The sequence below is a fragment of the Colletotrichum abscissum genome (assembly GCF_030869225.1).
Source record: "Colletotrichum abscissum strain IMI 504890 chromosome Unknown Scaffold_146.1, whole genome shotgun sequence".
Lineage (NCBI taxonomy): Eukaryota > Fungi > Ascomycota > Sordariomycetes > Glomerellales > Glomerellaceae > Colletotrichum > Colletotrichum abscissum.
Genome location: NW_026850039.1, coordinates 624 through 11,469, shown reverse-complemented (window position 1 = coordinate 11,469; position 10,846 = coordinate 624). Strand labels below are relative to the sequence as shown.

Below are 10,846 nucleotides of genomic sequence, written 5' to 3'. Positions count from 1 at the left end.
AGTATTGCAGGTTGTACTTCCGCGAAACGTACGAAGTGATATTGGCCGGCGCGGCGTCCCACGTTAGGTCTTCGCTGCCCTGAATCTGGATGAGAAGATACAGCCGGAGGATGGAGGTGACAGTGGTGCTGCGATCTACGTCAGCTTCGTACGAAGCTCTGGTACGTGGCGACGTACAGTAAGCCCAGACCGAATAGTCCTGCGACAAGAAGCTTGGCATTGAGTGCCATATGGAGGTTGAACACAAGGCGCATTGGGAGGATTAGCAACACAACGTCCATGATGATGTTCGAGGCGGCCGTTGCCAAGAAGAGCGCCACGGCATCAAGTGACAGACTCGGTAGGCGCGAGAGGTATAGCAGCAGGGTGATGGCAACCGTGATCATTATCACAACACCCTGTGTGACCTTGGCGATGATATTGAAATTTCGGTCGGGGAATAGTTGTATATAAAGGCAGAGTATAGACGCCTTCGCACAGCCGATGGACATCATGAAAGCCGGCGCCGCATTGTAACTGAGCTGCAACGGCTTGTCAATCACAGCTATCTCGTTAGAATAGGCCCTGAGACGCACCTCGACGTATATCCGGAATCGATCGTCTGGAATGGATACTCGCGGGAAGCACATTGTACCCATGGATATCGCGACTACGCCAACTTCGTTAGCGTTTTCCATCCCCGGGTCTTGGAGGTACGTGCCAATCATCAGAATTTGCATGGCGGACGAAAACACCTGGCGTGCCGGTATGAGTCCTCGGTCTCATGAACGTGACTTCCTATCTCTTACTTACCCAGGAAAATACCACCAACACTGGGTACGGTACGTCAGTCATGCTTGCTTGCTGTACGTCCTTCGGCTGCGTGATTACTTACTGTCATCTAGCCTGAGACCACTATAACGGTGCCTGATGTAAAGCCGCAAAAGAAGAAGGAGAGTGGAAACGCCATAGCCAACACCAAACACAACATAGTGAAGATCGACCAAGTTCCCGGTTGCCGCTGGAGCGACGGTGTTCGCAGAGGTAAGGCTGGGCTCAGACATGATGTTCGTGTTGTTGACTCAATGTCAATGGATTCTTCAGGTAGTCGACCATTGCCAACGTAGGAGAACTCGGGGACCGTCACGTCTTATAAAGCCCGGCAGGAACCGTACTCGGAGGACGGCCGGCCCTACACCCAGTGCGGTGTGATTGAAGTCCTGAGACATCTCCTGACGGGGGAATTAAACTTTACTTTGGTGGCGGCGGCGTTGTTGAGGAATTGGCAATACGAGCATTTCCTGTCTCGAGATCCCTACCACGGATCGGCTCCTATAATCTTGCCATGCCCCGGGTCAATCAGGAACAGACGAGGGTTTTTCGTCAAGAACATTGCACCCACTCCTGACATACGTGCAGGCTACGAAAGATCTAATGGTTCCTCTAGACCGTATGCTCCTACCATGGCAGCACTGGCTGTAATGCTCTCCGGGCGATGCTGCCGCTGGAAAGCACAAATCCAACTGAGCAGCTACGCGAGTTGAGAGAAGAAGCCTCCATGCCCTGTACATTGGTCTGTCGGGACATTGGCCTGGCTCATGCCCTATCTACATCGGGAACTTATGCGTCCCCGAAACCCCTCGGCGCCTCCAAGAGCATCGGCAGTCACCCTTCAGCCATCGAAACCCGTCTTCCCCGTCGCGTTGAGCACTTCCAGTCTAGTGTATAATGAGGTGATGAAGTCGGCTACGGCAGATGTGATTGGCCCGCGAACGACATCCTGATCCGGTTAGTGGACGACAGTGCGCTGACTCGTCCGTCTGCCCCCTCTGATCGAGGCCCGGACGTTGCGGCTTGTACCGTCTGGTGTCCCTGGCGGGAAAGGACTCGGTGGGGCCCCTCGGGTGGCCACAAGCTCAGCGCAACAAAACGGCGCGATACTTCTGGCTCGAAAGACGCCATAGGGTGCAGTTCAGCAGGGGCGTGAGGGAGCCACCTGGTGTCCACAACCCGTTCGAGCTACGACCATCCGTACCCGAGGCACGGACTTTGGGGTTGGCTAGTGACAGCGCCGGCAGCCCTTGCATAAACCTTGGAAGGAATCAGCCCTCCGGGGGCTCAGACCGGACCCCGGCTCACATAAAGTGAGCTGCATAGAGCACAATATTCGATATGACGATCGGTTACCTTAGCCAACGCCATTCAACCAAGGTCTTAGGACACCAGGCGGCGACGTGACGGCGCGCCAAGGACGATGGCCTGTCACTCTACACAGTTCGTTCGAACTCGCTCGAAGGTATTACAGGGAACGCCCGGCTATCGGGGGGTTTGACCCGGGGTACTTGATGTGCAATTCAGACGCAGTTTTCAATACACATCCTTCGTTCTGGATCTTTGGGGCTATTATCGCTCATCGTTGAAGAGAAGCTCGTTTCTGATCGCGACGCCAGGCCATGCGCGGACTGGCGCCACGAACATAATTCACCCTCGGTCCAGTTGATTGCGCGGATCAAGGAGTCTCAATTTGGCATAGATGACAATGAAGTAGGAACGATATCTGGTCCGACCATTGCATCTTACTGATAGGTTCACGCATCTGTGCTTTGCCCTCTCCTGGTTCGGTCCAGACATTCAGGGCATGCGCCCGCTTTGTTTCACAACATAGCCAGGCAGTCTTCGCGGCTGACGAGCGCAAGCAGCCATGCCCCAAGTGTGTACATCGCCTGAGATGACTGCCAATCCACGCCGTCGGGGCGAGCGAAAGCCATATTGCGTCTATCTTTGCTTTTGTTCGAGGACAACGCAATGTCTCCGTCTACAACATTCTAGTAGCCCCGTGGACGGTGGCGCTGCTGCTGTTGTTCCGCTGAAGAGGTTCTCACCGATAAGCATGCTGTCAGGCCAATAGAGTTGGAAAAGCGATCGGTGGGATGATGGGAAGACTTTCTCCTAGGCTTCCAAATACGGTTCGTGATCCATTAGAACTTGCCACGAATCTTGATTCTTTTGTTGTTGTTCTTTCAAAGTTCATGACGTACAAGCAGATGTCACTTTCGTCGTCAGGCAGACCGCTAGGGTCGGTAGTAAAAGGCAAGCGGTCAATCAGCTTCATAAGAGTCCTCGCATAGCATTGGTGTCGATAACTCTGCAATGCACATGTCAGCGAAGTACTATCTGAAGATTGAGAGCACACGCCATGAGGCTTCCTTCTGTAAGAACACCCTGCTCGCTGTTCCAACCTGGAGACGAATGGCTTGCTGCCGGTGTTGTGTTCCACTATGTTCGTCTGAAAGTTACAATGCCGCGTAGACACGTTGTTAGAATGCTCGCATCAGAACGGCTTCTCACTAGTATAACGGCGAATGTTACCTTACAAGTTTTAAGTCAACTAGAACTCAAGCAGAGATAATTACTTGCCGTAACATTGTCTGGCTGGGGGGAAAGCGCCCATATCCATGCCGATTGTCTTGCCCGGAGCTATCGGTACTACTCAGACCACCACCACCCAGACGAGACGCACGTACGGCTTCTCTCTGGTGTGCGCACGCTTGTGGGTGTCAGATTGAATGCCCTAGTAGAAGTTTACGTCACAACTGCTGACTTCGCACATCTGCTATACAGCTTGAGAGGTGCCAACACCGTTTGTGGACATCGTCGAGGATGTAAGATTGAAAGTCTTATGGCCGGCCTCAAGCTCAGAATGCGTCAGTGAGGTCTGTACTTTGTGCCTGCCTCAACACTTATGTTGGTCAATACACTACTTCGTTTGATCTTGGAGAAACCGAACATATTTTGTATCATCTTCATGGGGGTGTCAATAGAGGTGGTAGGATTCAAAGCATCGGCGCCCGTCGGCTCGTGGAATAATTAGTCGAGGCACTGCGTTACCGACCACATTGGCTTAATACGCCATGGCAAGAACTTGCCCCAGGACACCATCACTTGTGCCCCGAGGGGATGATAAGCGCAACTAGCCTCCCCTGACGTGCTGAGGCTCAAAGAGGCATGCCGCAATGGGCGTGAGCCATATTTCACTTTGTCAAGCAGTCATGTCTCGTGACCGGCGACAGCGATGTCTGTAATGACAGTGCCTTCCGATATGAGGCTACATGATGAATCTATGATTAAGACCAGACATGGTTGCGCTCTACCAGTACTACATAGAGGTCAGATAGTTCATCACGACGTATGCATCGACAAAAGGCTATGACTATTCGCGCCTGTGATCGACACCCATCCAATCCGCATCTAGCTTCCAGCCTCTTTGCCAAGGAGAGCACAAGCCTCACCTAAGTGCGGCATGATTCAAAGTGTATCAGTGAGGCTAGTAAAGTTCTCTGCTATGCGATAGCATATCGAAACGTTTTCGAAGACAAAAGTACAGTTCTTAGTGGGGAAAGTTGTGCCTGGAAGGTGTCAGGAAGAAAAGTGGGCCGTGGATAAGGAACTGGTGGGCACGAGTGGGTGACTAATAGGTACATGCACTGAACAGCAGATCAGGTGTCGTTCCACATCGTGAATCAGGATTTCCATATCCAAGTAGATTTGGAGGAAAACCGGAGATTTGGGAAATGTCGCCTGTCCACACTTGGTGGGACGATACAAGCCGGTCCAAGTCATGTGACAAGTACGAGGTCCGGCTGACGAGCAATATTGAATGGACAAACAAAAACGTCCGACAAAAGGAGTCCCATACTGGGGAGTCGTTATCGTGACGTCAGTCTACTAGACAAGCGAGGAGTTGCGCCCCGCCCAGCTTAACTCCAGAATTTTACAGAGTTTCTGCGCTTGTTTCTCCTACGTTAAGTTCGCACCAAGTCCTGTGGCCTATCTCAGGACATATCTTTACTAAACTTTGGCGGATCACTGAAGCTTTATTGCCGCCCTCCCTTCTCTCCTCACGATTACGGACACAGCTGAGGCAACCTCACACTACTACGAGACTACCCCTTAGTATCGTAGCCTTGACCCCTGCCAATACTTAATGACCATGACCGAAATAGCAAATCGCTGCACACAACTCTGTGAGGCACTCAGAGGACACATTCTCATTTGTCGCGTTGGCGTGCTGTTCTTGTTTCCCAAAAAGTGGGCGTAAGTGCGCGTGGCTGAGCTCAGAAGTGGCTGTGCTAAGGGGCTGAGATGCACGTGTGACGTGACGAGCGCGTGTATTTCTGCCTGAGGGGCACTCTTGCCTGAGGGGCACGTGAGGGGTTAATGGACCTTGACCGGAAGCTTGGGCATCAACCCCGGCGAGAATCGATTATTTCATCTTTGTAGAATGCATCTCACGGCTTTGTGGCCCTACGTCTCGAGCCATGGAAGTCACAAAAACGAAATAGTAGAAGTACGGCTCATCTCGAGTAAGGAAGTCTGTCGCTTCGTCTTGCTCTATCACCTTCATTTTACGTTGCTAACCGTTTGTCAGGCTGTTCTACTCTTTAGACGCATCCCGCTTATTGCACTATCAGCATCCCCACGACCAAAATCACGAAGTTTCGGCCCATACAATGTCCAGTGTCATCGGCAGCAAGGCCCTCGAAGGGGAGAAGGAGCTGGTGGAAGCACACCATGAATTCACGGTCGATAATCAGACAGCTGTGATTGCAGAAGGGATGATGATCATGATCTTCAAACCGAACGTAAAGACGGCTATCTGGTACGGGAAAGAAACTGGTCCTAAAGGAATCCCTGTTTCGGAAGGTTACAAAGTCGTAACTTACAACGCGTCTGCGCAGTTCAAGCGTTGAAAACAATCAATCTGTCTCCGAAAAACGGAATCCCAAATATTGCACGATTTCCCAGCCTGCCTTGTATCCTACCGTAAGGACAAAGGAGATGTCCGCTTGGTCGTTGTCAGGAATCATAGCAGAAATAGCGCTCGTTCGCATTTCACTCGAGTTTGAAGACTCCGCGTCCTTCTGCCTCTCCCAACACCACTGTCGGCCGGTGTGTATGCCCTGCAGAAAAGGAGAGGTGCCAGGCAGAACGCCTTCAAGTTTATCACCCTGCGCTGCCACAAATTGGAAAACTACCCCCCCTACCTTGATATTAATATACTGTTTTTGAATGTCGCGTGTCTGCCGCAAACTTACTGTTGGGGTTCAAATTCGGAGCAGTGTCCTCATGTACCGTTTCCGGGCATACAAGACTCTCTGATTTGAGTATCAACGGTTCCACCTCGCTCGTTACACCGTCCAGCCGTCGCTTCTTGGTGCTTGTTTCCGATGGTAGTAGATCTGAACAACATCAGAAACTTATTATGAGTATTGACGTTGGGTCAGGCAAAGTTACTTAACACCATTTGACCAATCTCTGAGATATTTTCGTTACATTTCTGTCGAAGGATATCGATGAACATTTCCCTTGTCTCCTGGAAAATTGTAAAATCGCCTATCACACGTGGAAACAATTCGGCGAAGACTTCGGAAAGGTCATGCTCCTTGATACTTGAGACAAAAGCCTCCGTAAGGGAGAATAGAGCTAGAAGAAGCCAGTTCATAGACCTTTCAGGTCGAGAAGAGCAAATTGTAACGAGAGGCAACAGGATACGGCTCACCTCGCCGCTTTGCACAAGACCCATAACATTGATTTGAAAGTAGTCGCGTTTTCTTTTTTGGGAGTTGCGCTTAGTCAGTGTACTCAAAGTCGTTTTGTTCCGCTCTATGCTCCCTCGAAGAAGACCGAAAGCTGTGGCAGCTTGAAGCCTCCTTTGATACGCAGCAAGGCTTTGATCAAGGCCGAATATTGCCTCTGCAGCCAGGAACCCATTTTGCTGAGTCTGTGAGAGTGGAGACACCATAGTGATGACTTCGGCAACGAGACAGCCAGGAAAAGTTGTGACACGCTAAGCAATGAGGAGTTCTGAGAGGGCGACGGCGAGGATGGCGAAGAGGACGGCGACGAGGACGGCGAAGAGGATGGCGAAGAGGATGGCGAAGAGGATGGCGAAGAGGATGGCGAAGAGGATGGCGAAGAGGACGGCGATGAGAATGCCGAAGCTCAACGGCGATGAGGATGGCGGAGAGGACGGCGAAGAGGACGGCGACGAGGACGGCGAAGAGGATGGCAACAAAGATGGCGAAGAGGATGGCACAGAGGATGGCGACGAGAGATACTTAACTGAATTGCGGTGTAGGCGCTAATAAGTTTTGCGCTGAGTGCGGCATTTGCTGCGATAGAAAGTGGGGCAGGTTGTCCGCGGGTTACGTTCATTGAGCATGAGTGTAAGAAAATAAGCCCATTGGCAGTAAGGGCGGTATTGGCGACAAGGATGGCGACAAGGATGGCGACGAGGATGGCGACGAGGATGGCGACGAGGATGGCGACGAGGATGGCAACAAAGATGGCAACGAGAACGGCAACGGGAATGGCAGACACGAGTACAGCCAGAGGCTGTGCTCTCATGCATTAGTCCCGATTGGGTATCGCTGTGGCTTGATCGTGCCCGCTGCTTGAGCCAACCTCAAGCAAGCATCACTAGTTTGTTCCCATAACTTGAGATTACTATAATCAGGCAAGAACACATCTGCAACCAAGTCGTCACAGTAGCTCGAAGGCCAATACATACAGGATCACCAACTTGTAATTGGTAGATTGATGGTTCCGTGTCCAGTTCTTTGTCTGTTATGTGGCGAATGCAATTGTTAAGCGAGAGATTTGAGCTCGACCAAATACCTTGCGCTCAATCATGGCCACGAAACTCTGGGTGTCCAATATTGGGACCCTCACCTCAATTCTCTCTTGGCTGCTCTCCTCTACACAAGTAATTGACATGATCAACGCGTTTATACATCCCATTAAGAAACAGAAATAACGCCGGTTCATTCTCCCAATGCTGGAAGGAGCTTCTCAATGGCTGGCAGCGAGTCTTCGGCCTGAGTTACGTAGTATGTGTATGGTTATATATTCCGGAGCCACTGCCATCGTCTAAGTAGTGACTGGTCGCATGCTATTCAGACCGATCGATGATGTGACATGCAGCTCGTCAATGTGACTCGGCTTGGGGGTGCCTGCATTACGAGCGAATCTGCCGAATCCAGATCTTGCTTTCAATATTCTGTCACTGTGCCTTTATCACGCAAGTAAGAAGATAACGCCAAGGAATTACCTGTATGGAATGTCAATCGAGTTAAACCCTTCATTTTTATCATGCTCTCAACGGGGGTTATATCAATTAGTATGCATGTAGTCACACGTTGAACATGGAGATCAGAACGGTGGTTGTTGAGTGTGTGTGAATGAGCAACAGTGAATCAGTCCTGACACCATTGCTTTAGGGTGAGATGAAGATGCCATGCAGCTCCAGCAAGGTCGTGACCAGCTTTTTGTTGAGCATAGCGGCCACGCCATTAGCGTATCCGACATGTGTTGACCAAGGCGTTCAGAGCTATGAGAAAACCGCATCGTGGCCTACATAAACGGCCGCATTACAAGGATGCGACGGTGATCGACTTCCCTCGATTCTTCGTGTGGGCTTGATTGTGACTATTGGGGACGGCTTGCAGGCCGTTGCTCTCAGCATGAGCTTTGGCCCAATTTCCGTTGTCACCTACAGGCGCTGGAGGCTGGGTCAGATATCGAACTTGACAAGCCCTCAATGGCTTGGCCACAGTAAAAGAAGGCACCTCAAGCTTGATATGCGGGTAGCCTCATGCTTGTGGTGTTGTTGACGTTCCTGCGAAGTCCGCAGGACCCGAAAGCGTACAAGTTCGAATAAGTATCCCCAATGGATGTTTGATAGGTAAAGAACCACAGGTGGTTTTGGCAGTTTCATAGCCTTGTAATGGTACATGGAGGGTCTATAATGCTAACGAGGTTCTGTTTGTCGAGCTCGCCGATGATTGACGTGATTTTGACAGGGTCGAATCGATATTTGAGAGCGTTGAAATCCCGGGGCCAGCAAGGATCCAAAGTGGCCGTATGCGAGGCCATTCCAACGCAGTATTCTCAAACCATCGGACCAGGCTGTGCCTTAGTACTCACACATTGCCAGCTTCCCATGTGTAGGCCTCGCTTCTGTTTCCTAGCCCTATCTCTACACATGCCGTCATACCATGCACGGAGACGTGGGTGTGTCGGTTGTGAGGTGAACCCACCTGAATATTGCTACGTTTTCCCAAAGTTGTGCTCTAGACAATCTTTCGACCAGTCAGAAGGCATGTCAGAGGGTATGCGGCCGCAAGACGGGCCATTGCATTGGAGACTGGGTGGAACAGTCAAGAGGACCGATGTGAATACTATGTATCTGAGAAAAAAGGAGTCTGATCTTCGCATTGGAACGTCAGATATAAAATGGGCTCCTTTCTCTCGTAGAAGGCATAATTCATTGGTCTGGTGTGTCCAGACCTGAAAAATACTTTGACGCTTCACTAAATGTCGAATTTTAGCACTCTTCATGATTACCCGTACAATACCTGCCAATCTTTCAAAATGCCAAACAACCCAAACTTACGCCAACCCCCAACTCCGCCGCCCCCTCCTCCTTCATCACCTCCGCCCGCTGCTCCACAGGAAACCACATCCATGACCGAAGTTGGCAGCATAAGGGAGATAGTTCGACTCTGATCATGTCGATCTCAGGTTTCGAAGATCAGTGAGTTTCGTCAAGCTTGACTGAGTTCGGCTCGTTCTATTACTAAGTCAACAGATCTTGTTAGAGCTTAGTTTTCAGCAGATATTGCTCTGTGTTAAGAGAACAGCAATTCCTTTTCCGAAAGGGATGTTTGATGAACCAAATTGTGTATAGTTCGTGGTATGGTGGAAGAAATGAGTCTAGTGTTTTCTTGGTTCAGAGAACGACACGTCCTGCGAGGTGCGTTGTTCGTTGTGGAACATAAGCGTCGTCGAACTTAACAGGCAATTGGTAGCCTTTCGATTGTACTTGTCTCAACGATGATGGTTTGGGCACAGATATGATGCTCGACGCAATAGCACGTGGCATGTCTTCTTTCACCAGTAGCAGTTGTGTTTTTCTTGCTGACCTTTCCTCTGACCCTACTTGATGTCCTTGCCCCAGTGTATTCAGTTGAGATGATGAAACCTGATTTGGAGCGACTCTTTCAACATGGATGAGGTTGGGCGAGGTTTTGATCGGTGATCTATTCTAGAAATCCGCTTTGGGTTTGGGTAATTGATCCTACACCGTCATCAGCTAGTCTTGTATCAGTAGCTATCTGGGAAGTATGGTTAGCGAGCAGTCGTCGCGTCACGGTAAACTGCCACGCCTCGCCTCGCCCTTCATTGAAGTCAGGGTCAACTTTTGCCGAGGCTCCTCGCTGCGCTGCATATCCAGTCATCTGTGCCATCTGTTGAAGAGTAGGTATCATCCTGCTCCATTTCCCCCTCCCTATTGCAATGCCTCCCGAATCCATCTATCACGAACTTCTGCTACAGCGGCCGCCAGTGCTTGCCACCAAGGCTAGCTGTGCATGCCTACAGCCTTCATTCGGTGCCCCGCTTCGTCTGTTCAAGATGTCTGCATCCTCTCGGCTCGGGCGAAGTATTTCTTCCATGAACCAGCGGGACATCGTTGCCTCCTGCCAAATTCCTCTCTGGATTTTCGTCTTCATGTGATGACCACCACGGCCGTCCACCATATTGCTCTGATCATCGTCTATGCACAGCATGCCTACTGTCTGATGCTCTCTTGTGCAGAAAGCCGTACCGTTCTGCCAGGCTCGCGGACGTCGTCGTCATCATCGTTATCGTCGTTGTCATGGAATGTCGCCAACTGGTCGGCTATAGTTGACGACTCAGAGCCTATCGGGGGCTGGCAGGGTGGTCTCTGTTTTGACGCATGTATCGTGCTTTGTGTAATGATTCGTTGCTGCCTACGGTAGTGGTTGTCTCTCGACACGCCTGACTC

At 50.8% G+C, this 10,846-nt stretch overlaps 4 protein-coding genes across 4 annotated transcripts; 1 reads left to right on the top strand and 3 right to left on the bottom strand.

The window, feature by feature from the left end:
• Positions 1-1,043, bottom strand: CABS01_16766 (uncharacterized protein; the record flags this gene model as incomplete). Its single annotated transcript, XM_060550096.1, has 4 exons — positions 1-128; positions 178-734; positions 793-812; positions 875-1,043. Coding segments are annotated over 4 exons (874 nt in total), but the record flags the coding sequence as incomplete, so codon positions are not given.
• A 4,446-nt stretch (positions 1,044-5,489) lies between these two features.
• On the top strand, positions 5,490-5,729 carry CABS01_16765 (uncharacterized protein; the record flags this gene model as incomplete). Its single annotated transcript, XM_060550095.1, has 1 exon — positions 5,490-5,729. The coding sequence occupies one exon, from the start codon at positions 5,490-5,492 to the stop codon at positions 5,727-5,729; it is 240 nt and encodes a 79-aa protein (XP_060403602.1).
• Positions 5,730-5,735: 6 nt separating this feature from the next.
• On the bottom strand, positions 5,736-6,781 carry CABS01_16764 (uncharacterized protein; the record flags this gene model as incomplete). The annotated part of the gene is made up of 3 exons (XM_060550094.1): positions 5,736-6,019; positions 6,075-6,218; positions 6,274-6,781. 3 exons carry the CDS (start codon positions 6,779-6,781, stop codon positions 5,736-5,738), a joined length of 936 nt encoding a protein of 311 aa, XP_060403601.1.
• Positions 6,782-6,826: 45 nt separating this feature from the next.
• Positions 6,827-7,386, bottom strand: CABS01_16763 (uncharacterized protein; the record flags this gene model as incomplete). The annotated part of the gene is made up of 2 exons (XM_060550093.1): positions 6,827-7,120; positions 7,189-7,386. The coding sequence occupies 2 exons, from the start codon at positions 7,384-7,386 to the stop codon at positions 6,827-6,829; spliced, it is 492 nt and encodes a 163-aa protein (XP_060403600.1).
• Between the last annotated feature and the right edge of the window lie 3,460 nt (positions 7,387-10,846).